Source organism: Phoxinus phoxinus, assembly GCF_949152265.1.
Source record: "Phoxinus phoxinus genome assembly, chromosome: 18".
NCBI lineage: Eukaryota > Metazoa > Chordata > Actinopteri > Cypriniformes > Leuciscidae > Phoxinus > Phoxinus phoxinus.
The window spans coordinates 22,950,255-22,970,443 of NC_136893.1; the positions used below are offsets into that span (position 1 = coordinate 22,950,255).

The 20,189-nt window shown below is 39.0% G+C and overlaps 1 protein-coding gene across 1 annotated transcript in view; it reads right to left on the minus strand.

Moving 5' to 3' along the window:
• Window positions 1-383: 383 nt before the first annotated feature.
• The window catches only part of LOC306985326 (hemicentin-1-like), a 117,907-nt gene continuing 98,101 nt past the window's right edge, over window positions 384-20,189 (minus strand). The window contains exons 10-28 of the mRNA XM_079587454.1: window positions 19,531-19,806; window positions 19,095-19,349; window positions 18,496-18,771; window positions 18,060-18,314; window positions 17,463-17,738; window positions 16,778-17,032; window positions 16,394-16,684; window positions 15,822-16,076; window positions 15,213-15,488; window positions 14,545-14,799; window positions 14,172-14,462; window positions 12,810-13,064; window positions 6,962-7,228; window positions 6,638-6,739; window positions 5,815-5,871; window positions 2,596-2,649; window positions 1,825-1,893; window positions 1,120-1,167; window positions 384-962 (exon numbers count right to left, since the gene is read on the minus strand). Coding sequence (XP_079443580.1) covers window positions 955-962; window positions 1,120-1,167; window positions 1,825-1,893; window positions 2,596-2,649; window positions 5,815-5,871; window positions 6,638-6,739; window positions 6,962-7,228; window positions 12,810-13,064; window positions 14,172-14,462; window positions 14,545-14,799; window positions 15,213-15,488; window positions 15,822-16,076; window positions 16,394-16,684; window positions 16,778-17,032; window positions 17,463-17,738; window positions 18,060-18,314; window positions 18,496-18,771; window positions 19,095-19,349; window positions 19,531-19,806 — 3,821 coding nt within the window. The 3' untranslated portion in view covers window positions 384-954. The remainder of the gene's footprint in view (window positions 963-1,119; window positions 1,168-1,824; window positions 1,894-2,595; window positions 2,650-5,814; window positions 5,872-6,637; window positions 6,740-6,961; window positions 7,229-12,809; window positions 13,065-14,171; window positions 14,463-14,544; window positions 14,800-15,212; window positions 15,489-15,821; window positions 16,077-16,393; window positions 16,685-16,777; window positions 17,033-17,462; window positions 17,739-18,059; window positions 18,315-18,495; window positions 18,772-19,094; window positions 19,350-19,530; window positions 19,807-20,189) is intronic.

Genomic DNA, 20,189 nt, shown 5'->3' on the forward strand with positions numbered 1-20,189 from the left:
CCAAAACATTTCTGGGCGGAGACTGCGATTTACTTTCACTGGAGACCGATGCATCCCAAAACGCTGTTGGCAACGGGAAGCAAACATAGACTTTCTGATTTAAGGGAACCAGCCTCTCGACAATGAATTGGGGTATTATTAGAGATTCGTTCTCGATCCCCAGAAGCGACTGTCCGGCAGGGTTTGGTCGAAACGATTATCGATGTGTGGACGCGAGCGCTGTCTGGCAGCAAGTCTGTAGGGCAGACAGAGCAGCGTGCGTTAACTGGAAATGTGTCCCGAAGTGCACTTAACGGCGGGATACAGACATCGTTTTCCTGAGGGCTCCCCGAGGGGAGGCTCTTTCGGTTTCATTCTCGACCGGCAGGGAATAATGGAAAACAGTTTAGTCTTACATGTTTATTTAAATGTAAAAATCCAGAATCAACACAATAAAAACACAAAACACACACAAAAACAATTTCTCAAATTAAATGTGCATCATTATTTTTAAGCAGGTGGCACTCAAACAGTAGGAAAAAAAATAGTTTGTTCAATATGCAAAAACATTTCAACAAAATAATCTATTATATGTATTACAATCAAAAAATTATATGGTGTTGTGTTGTAATATTTGAATTTGCAATTAACAAATGAATCAAACTAGGTACAGATATAACTTAAATTTCTTCTAATAATTGTCATTTTTTGCTGTCCGTTATTCATCTCCCCCTACAATCACTGTCTTCATTTAAGGCAGCATGCTGTCTCCAAAACACTGCTGTCCAATTCTACATTTTCTCAAGCAGTGAGAAAACAAGCTGGTTTTCAGCATTTAAAAGTATACAAAAGTATAGCTGCTACTAGACAAAATGCCATGCTAATGCAATCTTTTTTAATATAAGCATATGTCATTTAGCTGCCTCAGTGCAAATATAGAAACTCCATTGTGATGTTGATTGCTGACATACTGGTTCAGAGTCCTGGAGAGGCAGAAACATGACAATAAGTTCAAAATCAGGTTTTATGGGTTTATCATACTTGGATTTGTTTATCTAGTGTCTGAAATTGTTCATCTATGACTTTTAAGACCCAGTAGTAAAAGGCACAAAACGCCTTTAAAATAGTGTAATTTAATACCTTTAAATGATGTCAGGCCATTAGCTTCTGCCGCTGGTGAGTCTTCATCTTCAAGAGAACAATTGTGAGAGTCATTTGTGATAACTCATTTCTGAGATTGTGCAATTATTCTTCAGAAACATTATTATACTCCCGTATTTTGTGTACACTATTAAAAATAAAGGTTCTTTATTGGCATTGATGGTTCCATGAATAACTTTTAAACATCAGTGGAACCTTTTCATTGCACTGAAGGTTCTTTATAGTGCAATAATGGTTATTTTAAGATATAATCACTAGTAATTATTCATCTCTGTGAAAAAACCTCCTTTGGAACCTTTATTTTTAAGAGTGTAATGGACACTCTAAAAATAATGTGTTGGCTCAAAAACAACAAATTGATGCAGAAGTTTGCATCAATCATTTTGAGTTATGGAAAATTTGAATGAAATAATGTTGAGGAATTTTGAGGTGATTACTCCAAAATATTAGGTTGCCCCAACTACTTGAGAAGCTCAGAAGTTTAAATTATACACACTATTAAGATAATGTACTGATCAACATTATTATGTCAACAGAACTTAAAATGTTTAACTAAATCAATAAAAAAATGTTTTAAGGTCCCCTGAATTACTTTTTAGAGTGTACTAAAATTGAAAGGATTGATTCATGTTATTTTATGTTATGATATGATAGACATTAGTAGATGTTTTTTAGGTATCTTACCTTTAATCACATCATCCACATGAACGTCTGAAACATGATCAGTGAGCAGATCTTCTTTTTCCTCACAAACTGAATGATATTAGAAAGAGTGTAGTGATTTAGTTTAAAAAGCCAAAATCATAATTCTGACTGTTGAGTCACTAATAGTTTTTCATTTAATATTATCACAAAGGCTTGAGATATGAAATAGTACCATTTGTTAATGTAAATGAGTACAATGACTTAGCCTGGGTTTCCCCAGACTGCCTTTGCGCAGCGCGATTTTATTCTCGCTGAAAGGCAGTCTGGAAACCATGGACCTGATTTTCGCCTCGTTTAGGGAACCAATCACAGAACGGGGAGGGAGCAGCAAGAAGACGATGACGACATCTTTGCGACACAACTAAGCAGTTTGTTTATATCTATGGAGTCAACATGGCAGCAGACGCGAAGCTACCGTTTGATGCAGCCTTAGATATTGTTCTAAGTAGTTTAGATCGCAATTTTATTTAGAAAAAAGAGCAGCGTTTGGCGTTAAACCATTTCTCTACATACGTCATCTGGTATAATGGAAACGATTGGCTATGAGCTACGTACAGGCACATTTGATAGACATTCTTAGCACCCAATAAACGGCGCCGGCGCATTCGTAAACCACGCCTCAAATACGAGAAAATGAACATGTGGTTCCCAGACCCAAGTCTCAACGAGAATTGGGTCTGACGTTAGCCAGGCTAACAATGACTGTGTTTTTGATCGTAATGTCAGCAAGACACAGTTAAAGGCGCATACCTTCCATCTCTGTGGGACTGTTGTCCATGTACTCCTCCAAGGGTGAAGCCGTTTCTGCAGAGTAATTAAAGACCCATAAAAATGTAAATGTGGATACATTTTACACACACACACACACACACACACACACACACACACACACACACACACACACACACACACACACACACACACACACACACACACACACACACACACACACACACACACACACACACACACACACACACACACACAAACACTAGGGCCCTACGCGAAACGCAAGTAACTTTGTGGGCGGATCCCGGGCGCTGTTGCTATTATACCGGCGGGATAAATGACTCTTGCGCCCGACGCAAATCTAAAATGGGTTGGTCTGAAGTAGCTTCATTATTCAAAGGTGTGGTTTGGGCATAACGTGAAATAAGACAATCAGAGCGTCCTCTCACATTCCCTTTAAGAGCAGACGCGCTTGTTCCATGGCGGATTGCTATTTGCGGATTGCTATTTGCTATACGGATTGCTATATAACGGCGAGTTTGCCCAGCGCACGCCAGGAGCGGTTCACAGCCGAGGAGACCGTTCTCGTCAGCGCCGTAAAAGACAGAGAAGTGACAATGTATGGGGATGGGAGAAACCCACCTAAATAAGCTTCGGTTAAACAGGCGTATAATAATTTGGATAAATGTGTAAGCTAGATTTATGCCCATTTTTTCACATCTTCATAGACACAACAATGATTTCCCTCCTGTGTTAATATTTTTCCTTCCAATAATGTATGATTTGCAAAAATTTAAAATGGCAGTTTGGGCATTGAGATGTCGTCCTTGGCCAAATAAAGCATTTGGGGTTGAGACTCGACTTGAAAAAGAGTGCATTAACACCTGCTCAGATAACTACTTTCCTGGGCATGGTGTGGGAATTGACTACGATGCGGCCTCAATTGACTCCTGCACGTATCAAATCCATCCTAGCGATGATGTGCAGGATAAAGCTAGGCCATGCCATCACTGTAAAGCAATTTCAGAGGTTGCTACGGCTCATGACAGCTGCATCCAACGTGATACATTTTGGCTTTGCTTATGAGATCCCTGCAGTGGTGGTTGAAAACCAAGGGGTTTTCCCCGAGGGGTACTTTGGTCTAAGGGGAAGTTGTTGTCTCTCAGAGAAATGTATGTCCCCGGGACCAGAATTCAGGAGCAGACATCCTGTCAAGGCAGGGCCTGAGGCCTGGGGAATGGAGACTCCATCCCCGAGATGGTGGAGTCGGTATGGGAGAGATTCGGCCCAGCAGAAGAGGATCTATTCACATCGCAAAAGACGACCCGCTGTCCGCTGTGGTTCTCCCTCACCTGATTTTCCCCGATTGCTCTGCTCCCGGGGGTTCTATAGAGGGTCCAATGGGAAAGGGTCAGTCAGCCATTGGTAGCCCTATCCTGGCCAAATCGAGTAAGGTTCTCGGACATCATATCACTCCTGGCAGGCAGAGAGCTTCCCCTCATGAGGGACCTGCCTTCCCAGGACGGGTGCACAATATATCACCCCTGACCGGAGTTATGGAAACTGTGGGTTTGGCCCCTGAGGGGATTCAGTACCTAGAGGCTGGTATTTCAGCTGGAGTGGTCAAAACTATACTCAACTCTAGAGCCCCATCCACGAGGAGACTGTACGGCCTGAAATTAAATATGTTCTCCTCTTGGTGTAAAGAGCATGGGTTGGACCCAGTTAGATGCCCTCCAAGATCGCTTTGCTGCTAGTCTTACCCCTTCCACACCTAAGGTGTATGTGGCAGCAATTGTGGCTTTCCATGCTCCTGTAAGTGATGGACCGCTGGGGAGACACCAGTTGGTCGTACGGTTACCCCCGTGGGGAGTCCTTGCTCCCTGATGGCTTTCTTGCTGGCTATGACGTCCCTTAAAAGGGCTGGGGACCTTCAAGCCCTGTTTATTTCTCCTCCCTGTCTAGAATTTGCTCTTGGGAGGGTGAAATCTATCTTGTATCATGAAGTGTGGCACGGTCTAAGATTCTACAGGCATTCCACTGCATGTGTCGGCGGAACAAGAAAGACTTAATTTACTCTGCGCTGTGCGAGCTTTAGAGGTTTATGTTCAGAGGTATTCTCGATGGGGGAAGTCAAACCAATTGTTAGTGCATTGGGTCGCCCAGGAAAGGATCCCTGGCCTCCAAAAAAACAACCAGTAACTGGATTTTTTCAGGCAATTTCCTTGGCCTACCAGGTGCGTGGTATGCCTTCACCTCTGGTCATAAGGGCTCATTCTACTGGAAGCATGGCATCTTCTAAAACCCTTCTCTCTGGGGTTTCCTTGCAAGGAATATGTGATGCTGTGGGCTGGGATACCCTGTATACTTTTATGAGATTTTACAGTCTGCACCTTCCTTCTATGCCGGGCACAGAGGTGCTCTCATCCTATGCTGTGCCTAGACAGTTTCACACTAGGACAGGCATAAGTCGGTGTGGCCTAGTGGGTATTTCGTTCCCCAAAGTACCGCCATACAACACAGTCCGAGTTCCCTCGAAAGGGAACGAGATGCTGTGTCTCCTTGCCACACCTCCGTATGCTTGAGAGCAACTTACTTCAACATGTAAGAAGCTAACTCTATTGTGTGCCAGCATCCTTTTATAACATTCCGCAGGTGCATGCTACGTCACCTTACGCCATGACACAGCACCAATCAAGATTGGACTAGTTTCACACGTGCTTTAGACACTTGCACGCCGAATTGTGTTCCCTTCTCAGGGAACAAGGGTTACAGTTGTAACCAGAGCTGTTTTATGGGGACTTTCCATAGACATTTTGGTTTTTATACTGAACAAACTGTATATTCTATTAATTTATACTGACCCTACCAATAAACCTACCCATCACACACATTTTTTTGTCTTTAAATGTTAAAAAAAGAACCATCACCGCCCAAAAAAATTTCCCAGAAGGACAAGGATTTCAGATATAGTCATCTTTGTGGGGTCTTTGTGGACACACACACACACACACACACACACACACACACACACACACACACACACACACACACACACACACACTCACACTCACACTCACACACACACACACACACACACACACACACACACACACGTAATGCTTTCATGTTTTACGGTGACTTTCCATACAGTGATTTAGTGACTAAAGAAAGTCCCCAAATGCTCAGAAATTTCTTGTATTACTATAATTGTGGTGACATTTGGTCCCTATAACTTACGTTTCTTGGAGTCTGCCATTGAGAAAAACAAGTCCTCTTGTACTGTTTCTTTTCCCTCTAAAGATAATGATAAGAAACAAAAGTTTTGTAAGTAATTAAATGTAAAAACAAAGAAGCTAGATGTTACAGTTTTTACTGTTTTGTTGATAAAATAAATGCAAGTTTCGTCTCAAAGGACGCACTATACACTATGCACTTATACACTATGTATGCACTATTTACTCAACCATGTAATGTTTTAGAGTCTGATAGTGCCTCCCCCTCCGCTACATAATTAAAGCTGCAACAGTGGAGAGCATGATGTATAGAATAGTGCATAAGTATGCAAACTGGGATGCACCTGCAGTCTTGGTGAGCATAATTTTTCGACTTCTTTAGAAAAACATTTAAAAATCTTGCCAAACCTACACTTCTGAATGATAGATTATGAAAACAAACTCAAAATGGCTGAATCCAAGTCAATGGTTTACGTGTTTAATAGCAATTCATTATTTTAGGCAGCAGCTATTTACACTAAGCGTACTAAAGGGTAAATGGCGTTTAAACTAGTGTAAATAATAGTAAACCCTGTTTACACCAACTGTAAATATCAACAAATGGAATCCTGTCTACACTTCATCCATCGATACATAATGTACTGTTCAAAGAAAGTGTAAATCGAAATGGTACTGCATTATTTGAAGTAAGTCTGAGCAATGGGCAACACAAGGCTGGTTGTTGGTGCTTGGTCTAAATAGACACTGCTTGTTTTTTATTGACGAGACCAGTATAATTAATTAAGATGCTTATTTTCAGAAGTATAATAATTGTTTTCTGTTTGTACCTGGTTTACGGGTGATTCTTAGAACGAGGCATCCAATGATCATGAATACAATACAGCAGACGACACATCCTGAGATGGCCAGCAGAATCTTTCTTTTTAATACTGTAATTATGAGGGAAATAATAAAGTTAATCAAGTTAAATGTCTGTCATGGTAACAGAATACTCATCTCACTGTTTCCCCCCTCATTTTTAATCTAAATGTATGATCTTGAAAATCTTGATGATAACTTGACATTGTTCCAATTCATGAATCATTCAAATCTATACATTGTAGGAAAAAATGACAATGAAAAAAATACAAATACATTTTTGCATTACTCACTAATATTATTGGCCGTGAAGCCTTCACTCAGAGCAGAGTACAGTGGTCTTTCTGTCCTTATTCCCTGGCACTTGAATTCACTTTTAATAGTTTCTTCAGTGGCTGTCACTTTGCACATATCTGACGACCCATTGAGCCTCTGTTCGTTCTCGAACCAGGCGTAGCTCCACTGTCTGCTGTCTGAGACATTACATCTGAGAGTCAGGATATTCCCAGACATGATGTCGCTCAATTCAGTCTCCAGACTCAGAACTGCAGGTGGACGAGCTTAGAACAAAACAAAATATTATTTTATAAATACTTTTCTATACAATATGTCATACTGAGCCTTCTAATTAAGTATAATAAATAGGCATCAGTGCTTTTACATTTACCGAGTTAGATAGGTTAGGTCTTTATTACCTTTGTATGTTTATAAAATGAAATTATGTTGGACCAAACCGATTTGCAGCATAAAAAAAAATTTTTTTTTTTTACTTTTTACATTAAAATACATGGTAACACTTTATTTAGACTGTCCACTTTAGACATTCTACTAACTATAAGTAACTTTGCAACTACATGTCAACTAACTTTCATTAGAGTATTAGCAGACTATCTGCTTAATATTTGCCAACACTTTATTTTGATGATCCCCCAACAGATATTCTACTGACTACAAGAAACTTGTCAACTACAAGTCAACTTAATCTCCTCACCCAAACTCTAACACCTAACCCTAACCTAACAGTCTATTGTCTACTACAGTCTACTAATACTCTAATGACAGTTAGTTGACATGTAGTTGCAAAGTTACTTATAGTTAGTAGAAAGTCAAAAGTGGACAATCGAAATAAAGTGGAACCAAATACATTTTACCCATATTATAAACAAAACCTCTAAAAATATAGAAATATAAAAATATAGGGGGGAAATGAAACACAAAAGCTATTGCACATTGGTGCAAAGAGTCCATTTTTACATGAAGCCACATTAAGACACGGTTTTACCCATGGAGTCCATTACAGTCTTCCTAACATTGTCCGGGAAGCAGACACACTCTGTCAGTTCAAATCTAGACTAAAAATACATCTCTTCGGCCTAGCATACACATAACACATTATAGACTTCTATAATTCAATGTTAGGCTGCATAGTTTAGAACAGCCGGGACCCGGAACACTTCCCGTAAATCCTGATGTACTTGGTACATCATAAGAAGGATGGCGTCTACGCTAATATTAGTCTCTCTGTCTATCCCGAGGTTTACCGCTGTCCACCGGAACCAGGCCGTATCCAGATCTGATGAAGAACCAGCGCCAGGACACGACGCCGCCGCTGACCTGAAGTGTCAACCAGTCTCTCCTCCTCTCCACTCCGACTTCAACCAACCGGAACTGGACAAATACTCTGATTCATTCTGACTTCTGACCTGTAATGCTCCTGAATCATAATCATACACTGTTCGCTCGTTGGCCAGAGAAGAAATGGCCCCCGACTGAGCCTGGGTTCTCCCAAGGTTTTTTTCTCCATTCTGTCACGTGATGGAGTTTTGGTTCATTGCCGCTGTTGCCTTCTGGCTTGCTTAGTTGGGGACATTTAATATTCAACAATATTATAGATCTGCCTTAAAGGTGGACGATGATGAATTTTTATTTTTTATTTTTTTATTTTCATATTATCACCGTGAAGCTGCTTTGATAAAGGTGATACCGGCAATGTTACTTGGTCCCCAACCCGGGATCGACGTGTTTGCATTCACACAGAAGGCGCTCTGGTAATTTCCCGGTAATTACGCGGGATCAACACACTGTGTGAAAGGGGTTTATGTGTGTCTGTGTACATGTGTATAGGGCAGCTCTGGGAAAAAAGCTGTTTCGTAGCCTGTTAGAGTGTGTTCATGTGGTTCTCAGTCTGCCTGAGGGAAGGGTGGTAAAAAAAGGGTTTCCGGAGTGTGAGGGGTCCTGCTGGATGTTTGTGGCCTGTGTGAGGAGACGGTTTGAATGAATGTCACACAGGATTGGGAAGGGGGAGCTGACAATCCTTTCAGTCATCTTCACAACCTGCTGCAGATCTTTTTTTGTCCGCAGCATTACAGCTGGAATACCACACAGTACAGCAATATGTTAAAATACTTTCTATTGTGCAGTGGTCAAAGCTGATCAGCAGTCTCCAGGGAAGCCTGATGCGTCTCAGAGTCCTCAGGAAGAACAGTTTCTGCTGGCCTTTCTTAATGATGCAGGTGGTTTCCCAAGTAATGTACACTCCCCGAAACTGAACATTTTAGACTCTCTCCACCTCCTCTCCATTGATACAGAGACCATTGTGTGATATATTTTTTTGCTCCTCCTGCAGTCTTATGATTTCTTTCTTTGTTGTGTGTGTTAAGGATGAGGTTGTTGTCCTTGTAGGTAATGTCTGGAACTCCTCTCTGAAGGCAGTTTCATTATTGCCGGTTATGAGTCCCACTTTGGTTGTGTCGTCTGCAAATGTAATGAGGGTATTGGAATAGTGGGAGGAGGTGTAGTCGTGTGTGAACAGAGAGTAGAGTAGTAGACTAAGAACACAGCCTTGGGGGACCCCGGTGCTGACAGTGATGGTGGAAGAGCAGTGGTGGCTAAACCTGATGTGCTGGGGTCTATTGGTTAGAAAGTTTTTAATCCAGTGGCAGAGAAGTGCTCCCAGACCCAGTGTTTGCAGTTTGTTGACCGGTTTTATTGGATTGATGGTGTTGAACGCAGAACTATAATCCAAACATAGCATCCTGATGTAACTGTTGGGGTTTTCCAAGTGTGTAAGAGCTGCGTGCAGTACAATTAAAAAAGCATTGTCAGTGGATCTATATGTTAACTGGTGTTTGCAGGGGTCAGGAGGGATATATGCTTTAATGTGGGACAAAAACAGTCTATCAAAGTAGGGCTGCACGATATTGGAAAAAAATTACATTGCGATATTTTTTTCCCCAACGATATATATTGCGATATTGAGAGCCATAACTCCAGTCTAAAGACAATAATTACCATTCCATGATATTAATAATTTCACTAATAAGCAAGCTTCATTACAAGTGACAAAAAGGTCACTTAATATTTTATTCCAAAATTAGAACATTTCTGTAAACACAAAGCAGAACACATTTTTAAATAAAACAGCAGCTTTACACCAACCCCCTGATTGGTTTACAACAATATAACTTAAAATAAATATATTTTTTATAAAACAACTTAAGCATTTTGGTTCACAATCTTTTAAGTCAACTTTTCTTAGCCAAAGTAAAACAGTGTTGGTGTTGGTCATCATAATCATATGAAATAAACAAAATGATATAAAACTTTAATATATTTTGTATTAAATCTTCTAAACAGATTAGAGAACATGTTTCTGTAAACAGAAAAGCCGAACACATTTAAACAGCAGCTTTACCGCCTCTGTCAGCGTCACCACTCCCACCACGCGCATCAAGAGCTGAGGGAGCACCAAAAAAATAGCCTAATGAAAAATCAATAAATCTAATGCCGATATTATTATAGATACAGACCTCCCAAGTCTACCGGAAGTTCCGGGAGTCTCCCGCATATTGATAGCGGCTCACTGATGGCCCGCGAATTAGTTAAAATCTCCGGAATCTAGAGCGAGCGCGCCCGCGAGACAGAGACTGTGCTCCAAACCGCGCAGCGCGTGCACGGCAGAGAGGCAGAGAGGAAGAGAAAGCAAGAGACCCCGCGCGTGCCTCATGAAGCGCGTAATATCTCCCGCTGGTGCTACTGTGCTACTACCCTTCACATCGCATGTTCCGACGATGTGACTATCGCTCACTCGCACATCGCGATGTCGATGTTAAAATCGAATATCGTTCAGCCCTATATCAAAGCATTTCATAATCACGGGGTGAGAGAGCAATTGGCCAGTAATCATTCATGCTAGTAATGGCTGAGGTTTTGTGTGTGGGGATTATAGTGGCAGTTTTCAGACAGGTGGGGAAAGTGGCTTGCTGTAACGACAGGTTTAAAGATGTGTGTGAATAAAGCAGTGAGTCCTTGTCCTGAAATGCCATTTGCTTTATTGCAGTTGATGATAGTGCTCTCTTTACCTGATAGTTCTGTAAAGTAAGTGGCTGGTTGCTCTCTGGAAAAGCTGTTGGGTTATTCTCTTTGAAGTTTTCCTCAATGCGTTGTTTGTACTCCCGCTTTGCTGATATGATGCCTTTGTGTAGGTTGGCCCTATAGCCCTCCCATACTCCTCCCTGTCTCGTGAGCTAAGCACTGTGTCCTGGACTCTGAGCAGCTCCCGCACTGTTGTTGAACCAATGCTTTTGATTGGGGGTACACCTTGTTTTTTTGAGGTTACAATGTCTGTGCAGAAATTGATGTAAGACAGGACTGTGGTGGTGTAGAGGTCTATGTCTAATGTTCCCACCTAGCATGCTGTAACTGTTAACCGCCTGTTTTCAGTCCAGGGCTGAAGAAACCAGGGCTGAAGTCTTGATTTGTGATTTGTTCTGCCAATGAGAGGCTTAATAAAAATGCTCTCTGGGTGATTTTTTTTTCTGCTTACAGAAGGCATCATGTTAAGGTATCTGAGAGTCTGAAATTCGGGTCGGGTCAGGACGGGACGGGATGGGGCAAAGAGGTGGGGGTGGGGGCGCCTACTATGATATTAGACTACATATAGTGAATTTTAAATCTGAACCAAACATATTTTTATTCAAAGATCAACAACAGTCTGTCATTAGTCTTTAGTCTTCCACAAAAAAAAAACTTTAAAATCATGAACTCAAGTGTCATTGTGAAAAAACAAACAAACAATGATTGTTGTAACAGTGCGTAAATCAGACCTTTCAGGCTATAGCCTAAAAGATAATAAGCCTTATGCCCAAATTATTATTACAACAAAATTTTCGGTCATTAAATAAGGAAACTAAATAATTGTGTAGATGATTTGCTTTGTGTAACCCGACATTAGGCCAAATATTTTTTTTGCACATAGTGCCGCGACCAATCAATCACTCCTTTACGACTGGCTGCCTGCTCATTCACTGTCCTCACGGCTGCTGCAACTTGCATCGATGCATATCTAAATTCGCACCTACGGTATCTTTGTAGAACCTTAAAAAAAGAAAAGAAAAAAAAGATGTTGCAGCCAATGAGCAGCTGGCGGGGGCTGGCTGCAGGACGACTCAACCTCCACGGACAGTTTTTAATGTTTTATCAGACAATAACTCCTCAAGCTTTTGCTTTAGTATCATTTTCAGGACAATTGGGAAAGGATTCGGGAATCGGGACAACAGCTTAGATTTCTGAATTTTTCGGGACATCTTGCCACCCTACATCATGTAGCTTTGCCATGGCTAGCTTAACATGAGCTCTAGGATAGACATAAACAGCAGTGATACTAGTTTTAGTAACAACTGTTTTTAAAATGCACTTGTGAAATCAATTCTTAATTCATACCATGTATGTTCCAAGCACAACATGCAGTAAACTACACTTAAAGGGATAGTTCTCCCATAAATGAAAATTCTGTCCTCATTAACTCACCATAATATCCATCCGAACCTGTATTTCTACTGTGGAACATAAAGTAAGATATTTTGAAAGTCAGTGTGGCCCAAAACAACATTAGACCGCATTGACTTTCATAGTATGGACAAAAATAAGTACATTCTTTAAAATATCTTCTTTTGTTCCACTAAAGAAAGAAAGTCGTAGAGGAACAACATGAGGGTGAGTAAATACTGAAAGAATTTTCACGTTTTGGGTTGAACTGTCACTAACTTCATATTTTCATTTCATTCAGTGCTTTGCCATGGTTATGTTCTATAAAATAAATGGCCAAGAGGCAGTTTATATGGGCACAAGAGACTAACTTACCTCCAACTTGTACTTGAAGAGACTCACTGTTCACTGAGAAGTCTGCTCTCTTTGCTCTGCAGTGATATACACCAGTGTCAGAGAGAGATGCTGAGTTGATGGTGTGATTTGGATTTGAGATCAAGAGTTTTGAGCCTTTATACCAGTGGTACTCCCAACCATCACCAGACATGTTACAACCAAGCTGGACTTTCTCCTCAGTGTAGAAGAAATCAAACCAATGATATTTTCTGATGTCTGGTTTTGGTGTGTCAACTAGGAGCAGCAGAGGTAAAACAAGAGAAATAATGGACCACGATAACTGCCTTGAGAATGTTTGTTATTCTAGGTGATCTGAGAATATGAACTGAATTTCCAACTGAAATTCACTTTCCCACTCTAAAATACAAAGGTGCAACAGTAAAGAAGTTTATGAAGCGGTGCAAGCCGTTACTACGACGCATGTTTATGTTGACAAGAGCAGGCTCTTGCGTGAACACATGCTGGAGATTAATATTTTATAAATAAAGTGTTAAATTATGTGTTTTTTGCAAACAAAACTCTTGCATCGCTTCCAAAAACTGAGTCACATTGATTATTTTAATGATGTCTTTACTACCTTGACAAAATTAACGAAAGTCTTACGTGTTTAGAACGACATGAGGGTGAGTAATTAATGACATCATTTTCATGTTTGGGTGAACTATCCCTTTAATTAAAATTCTTTAGAATTAGCATATATCTGTTAACTGTATAAATTGTATAAAAATAAATGTCATGAGTATAAACAGGTTTTGAATGGCTTTGGAACAAGCTAGAATCAATGATAAATATATAAACCTGGTTATGTATTTTAAACATTTGGTTGATTAGAACTATTGCACACATCTCATTATTTCTTGTTTCAGTCATGTATAACTGACACATATACATCACATGAAGTGTGTTAGTTTGTGTTAAAACGGTGTAATTCATAGACCTAAATTATTGTTTGGGTGAATAGAAAGCCTAACAAAATCCTCATGGACCTCTTTAAGGCACATGACTGTCACTCTCTGACTTTGACATTTTCATTTACATGGTTTTCTCTTCAAGTATACAATCCTGAATTTTTTTCATTTTTTTTTTTTTTTTCATTGAGATGCTATTCACACATTTGGCCACTGCTAATAGTGTCTGACCTCTGAAACACGTTGTTAAGAATAGACAGGAAACAGCTAATTCTGATATGAACCACTGTACATTGATACAGGCCAATCCAAATCCAAATCATCTTAAAATATAAACAGCTTCTTCACTGATTTTTTTTTGGGTGATAGTCTCTCTTTTTTTCCACATATATCAGTCATAGGATGTCATATTTTCTGAAGCAGTTTTACTTACCATGAATATGAAGTTTCAAAGCTTCTGCTTGTCTTGTAGTCACTGGCGTTCTCTTCAGATGTTTTCCTCTGCAGGTATACTGTCCCGAATGACTCGCTTTTGCTGAGCGGATTGAGAGTGTGTTGCTAGAAAAGGAAATGTCCTCGTCACCTGAAAGCCGAGTTCCGTTTCTAAACCATTCAAAGCCCCATTTACTAGAGTCTCCATCAATTGAACACTTCAGAGTCACTTTTTCATTTGGGTAAAAACATTTCCATTGAGAATGTATTGACAGTTTTGGTCGAGGCGGCTCTGCACAGATAAACAATACAACAATGTAAGAGAACTGGACATTTTTTATTATGCTTTGATGTATACAACAGACGAATCTTACCTTTTATATTCAGTTTTGTGGATTTTGTAAATGTCATCTCTCTCCTTGTTATGGTACAAGTGTATTTCCCATTATGATCAAGTGTAGCATTTGAGATAGTGTAAGTGTGACTGTTCTCTTGCTCTGAATCTTTTTGCCACTTATAATCCCAATTTGATGTCTTCTGTTCTATGCTACAAGTGAGTTTGACTTGTTCCCCAGTGTAGATTTCTTGGTATGATGGATCTTGCTTCAAAACGACAGTTGGCTTTGATCCTTTAGAATTATAAAAATAAACATGTATTTATAAAATAATGCATTATTGTTTACATAGCATATAATGTATAGTATATTTTATAATTATCTATTATAACTATAAAATAAGTTAAAGACTAAAAAAATGTATGTATATTTATGTATTTATTAACATTTTAATTGAAGTCCCTTGGAAATGTTCCTAAATTGAGGCTGTCAATAAACAGCAGCAAAACTCAATATTCAATAATTGCAAGATATATATATATATATATATGTTGACATTATATAAAAATTATGAGGTTATGAATAATGCAAAAATAAAGAGCTGTGTTCTGAAATGACTGTATTTTTCAATGTAACAGATTTGAATTTAGTCAGGACATGCTGCTTTTAGCTAAACTGACAACATATTTTTCTGTGACAAAACTTACCATGAACTGTTAACGGATATGATTTACTTTTTGCTGTTTTCACCGTCCTGTCCTTCAGCTCAGCTTGACACTTATACTCCCCTCCATGACTGGACTTCACTGAGAGAGTGAGAGTGTTGTCTTTTATGCTTGTTTCATCACTGTGGTCTATTTTATCTGAGCCCTTGAACCACATATAGGTCCAGTTTTCGGTTTCACGGATCACACACTGCAAAGACACTTTTTCACCAGGAAACGCTTCTGTCCAGTCTGACTGGACTTGTGCTTCAGGCAGAGCTAAAGGAAGAGACAAAAACAAACCAAACTGTTAGTTGAATGTGTTCATACAGAGCATAAAGCTATAGCACTAAGTCTAATGCTTACTGGACTGGACAAAGTTAATTTTGGTGTAGCTTAACAGTTTCTTTTTTATGAAATCAATTAGTCTAACATACCTATTTAACTCTCTAGACTCTATGTAATTTCATTTAAATTTACACATTTGGCGGACGCTCCCAAAGCATGTCTACATTTAATCAGTACGTACATTTCCTGGGAACTTTACTGAGGCATTGTAAACTCAATGAATGTACACTGAAATTACTATAAATAGGTACATTATGGACTCACCTTGAACTTGCACTTGTAGAGTCTCACTATCCACTGAGAAGTCTCCTCTCTTTGCTGTGCAGTGATAGACACCAGTGTCAGAGGGAGATGTCGAGTGGATAATATAGGTTGGATCTGTGATCAAGGTTTCTGAGTCTTTATACCAGTCATACTTCCATCCATCACCAGCCATGTTACAATCGAGCTGGACTTTCTCCCCAGTGTAGAAGGGCTCAAACCACTGATCTTTTCTGATATCTGGTTTTGATGTTTTATCTAAAAATCACAGGGGTAGAATTAGTTATAATGAACGCTCTTCAAACAATAACTGCTTTTTGGGTTGCATATGCTTGTTATTCTTAATAATCCATGACTAAATGAGCTGACTCATACTGCTAATAGTGTCTGGCCAAAGTCAAGAAGAGTAGACAGGAAACCGTAAATATTCACATTAACCACTGTATACCATTAGTCCATTACAGGCAAATGTAAATGAAAAATAGCTTAAAATATAAACAGCTTCTTCATTAAACTCTTTTGGGTGACTGTCAATTTTGTTCATATTAATCATAGAATATATGAAGTAGTTTTACCATGAATATCAAGTTTCAAAGCTTCTGCTTGTCTTGTAGTCACTGGCGTTCTCGTCAGATGTTTTCCTCTGCAGGTATACTGTCCTGAATGACTCGCATTTGCTGAGCGGATTGTGAGTGTGTTTCCGATAAAGGAAATGTCCTCGTCACCTGAAAGCTGAGGTCCATCTTTAAACCATTCATAGCCCCATTTACTAGAGTCTCCATCAATTGAACACTTCAGAGTCACTTTTTCATTTGGGTAAAATGTTGTCCATTGAGAATCTATTGACAGTTTTGGTCGAGGCGGCTCTGCACAGATAAACACCACAACAATGTAAGATAACTGACTTTTTTTTTGACATATTGTATTATGCTTTGATGTATAAAACAGACAAATCTTACCTCTTATATTCAGTTTTGTGGATTTTGTATATGTCATCTCTCTCCTTGTTATGGTACAAGTGTATTCCCTATTATGATCAAGTGTAGCATTTGAGATGGTGTAAGTGTGACCGTTCACTTGCTCTGAATCTTTTTGCCACTTATATTCCCAATTTGATGTCTTCTGTTCTATGCTACAAGTGAGTTTGACTTGTTCCCCAGTGTAGATTTCTTGGTATGATGGATCTTGCTTCAAAACGACAGTTGGCTTTGATCCTTTAGAATTATAAAAATAAAAATGTATTTATAAAATAATGCATAATTGTTTCTACACATAGCATATAATGTATAGTATATTTTATAATTATCCATTATAACTATAAAATAATTTAAAGATTAAAAAATAAATGTATATTTATGCATTTATTAACATTTTAATTGAAGTCCCTTGGAAAGTTCCTAAATTGAGGCTGGCAATAAACAGCAGCAAAACTCAATATTCAATAATTGCAAGATATACAAGATATATATATGTTGACATTATATACAAATCATGAGGTTATGAATAATGCAAAAATAAAGAGCTGTGTTCTGAATTAAGACATTGTAAAAATGATTGTATTTTACAATGTAACAGATTTGAATTTAGTCAGGACATGCTGCTGTTAGCTAAACTGACAACAGATTTTTCTGTGACAAAACTTACCATGAACTGTTAACGGATATGATTCGCTTTTTGCTGTTTTCACCGTCCTGTCCTTCAGCTTAGCTTGACACGTATACTCCCCTCCATGACTGGACTTCACTGAGAGAGTGAGAGTGTTGTCTTTTATGCTTGTTTCATCACTGTGGTCTATTTTATCTGAGCCCTTGAACCACATATAGGTCCAGTTTTCGGTTTCACGAATCACACACTGCAAAGACACTTTTTCACCAGGAAACGCTTCTATCCAGTCTGACTGGACTTGTGCTTCAGGCAGAGCTAAAGGAAGAGACGAAAACAAACCAAACTGTTACTTGAATATGTTCATACAGAGCCTAATGCTATAACACTAAGTCTAATGCGCGTCAAAGTTAATTTTGGTGTAGCTTAACAGTTTCTTTTTTATTAAATAAATTAGTCTAACATACCTATTTAACTCTCTAGACTCTCTCATTTCATTTAATTTACACATTTGGCGGATGCTTCCAAAGTTGGTCTACATTTAATCAGTCCGTACATTTCCTGGGAACTTTACTGAGGCATTGTAAACTCAATGAATGTACAATGAAATTACTATAAAGAGGTACATTATGGACTCACCTTGAACTCGCACTTGTAGAGTCTCACTATCCACTGAGAAGTCTCCTCTCTTTGCTTTGCATTGATAGACACCAGTGTCAGAGGGAGATGCTGAGTTGATAATATACGTTGGATCTGTGATCAAGGTTTCTGAGTCTTTATACCAGTCGTAATTCCATCCATCACCAGCCATGTTACAATCAAGCTGGACTTTCTCCCCAGTGTAGAAGGGCTCAAACCACTGATCTTTTCTGATGTCTGGTTTTGGTGTGTTATCTAAGAATCACAGGGGTAGAATTAGTAATAATGAACGCTCTTCAAACAATAACTGCTTTTGGGGTATTTCACAATTTAACTAAGTATAATAATATAATTATAAATATAACTTAATATAATTTAGTCAGGACATGCTGCTTTTAGCTAAATTGTCAACAGATTTTTCTGTGACAAAACTTACCATGAACTGTTAACGGATATGATTTGCTTTTTGCTGTTTTCACCGTCCTGTCCTTCAGCTCAGCTTGACACGTATACTCCCCTCCATGACTGGACTTCACTGAGAGAGTGAGAGTGTTGTCTTTTATGCTTGTTTCATCACTGTGGTCTATTTTATCTGAGCCCTTGAACCACATATAGGTCCAGTTTTCGGTTTCACGAATCAGACACTGCAAAGACACTTTTTCACCAGGAAACACTTCTGTCCAGTCTGACTGGACTTGTGCTTCAGGCAGAGCTAAAGGAAGAGACGAAAACAAACCAAACTGTTAGTTGAATGTGTTCATACAGAACCTAATGCTATAACACTAAGTCTAATGCTTTCACCAAAGTTAATTTTGATGTAGCTTAACAGTTTCTTTTTTATTAAATAAATTAGTCTAACATACCTATTTAACTCTCTAGACTCTCTCATTTCATTTAATTTACACATTTGGCGGACGCTTCCAAAGTTGGTCTACATTTAATCAGTCCGTACATTTCCTGGGAACTTTACTGAGGCATTGTAAACTCAATGAATGTACAATGAAATTACTATAAAGAGGTACATTATGGACTCACCTTGAACTTGCACTTGTAGAGTCTCACTATCCACTGAGAAGTCTCCTCTCTTTGCTTTGCATTGATAGACACCAGTGTCAGAGGGAGATGCTGAGTTGATAATATACGTTGGATCTGTGATCAAGGTTTCTGAGTCTTTATACCAGTCGTACTTCCATCCATCACCAGCCATGTTACAATCAAGCTGGACTTTCTCCCCAGTGTAGAAGGGATCAAACCACTGATCTTTTCTGATGTCTGGTTTTGGTTTTTTATCTAAGAATCACAGGGGTAGAATTAGTAATAATGAATGCTCTTCAAACAATAACTGCTTTTTGGGTATTTCACAATTTAACTAAGTATAATAATATAATTATAAATATAACTTAATATAATTTAGTCAGGACATGCTGCTTTTAGCTAAATTGCCAACAGATTTTTTTGTGACAAAACTTACCATGAACTGTTAACGGATATGATTCGCTTTTTGCTGTTTTCACCGTCCTGTCCTTCAGCTTAGCTTGACACGTATACTCCCCTCCATGACTGGACTTCACTGAGAGAGTGAGAGTGTTGTCTTTTATGCTTGTTTCATCACTGGAGACTATTGGTTCTGAGCCCCTGAACCACATATAGGTCCAGTTTTCGGATTCAGGAATCACACACTGCAAAGACACTTTTTCACCAGGAAACGCTTCTGTCCAGTCTGACTGGACTTGTGCTTCAGGCAGAGCTAAAGGAAGAGACAAAAACAAACTAAACTTATTCTACTAACCCAAACTCTAAAACACAACACTAACCTAATAATGACTGCTAGTTGACATGCAGTTGCAAAGTTACTTATAGATACTACTAGTACTAACTAATAGAATGTCTAAAGTGAACCATCGAAATAAAGTGTAACCAAAATACAATTACTCAATATATATATAATTTTATGATATCCATTCACCTTGTAGAGTTACAGTGTAACTATCACTTTTTTCAGACTCAGAAGATCCATTTTTTGCCATGCATTCATAAATTCCACCATCTCTCACATTGATGCTGGACTGATGGTCAGGTTCGAGTTTAGCGGAGTCCCTGTACCAGTCGTATTGTAACTCAGATGCTCCT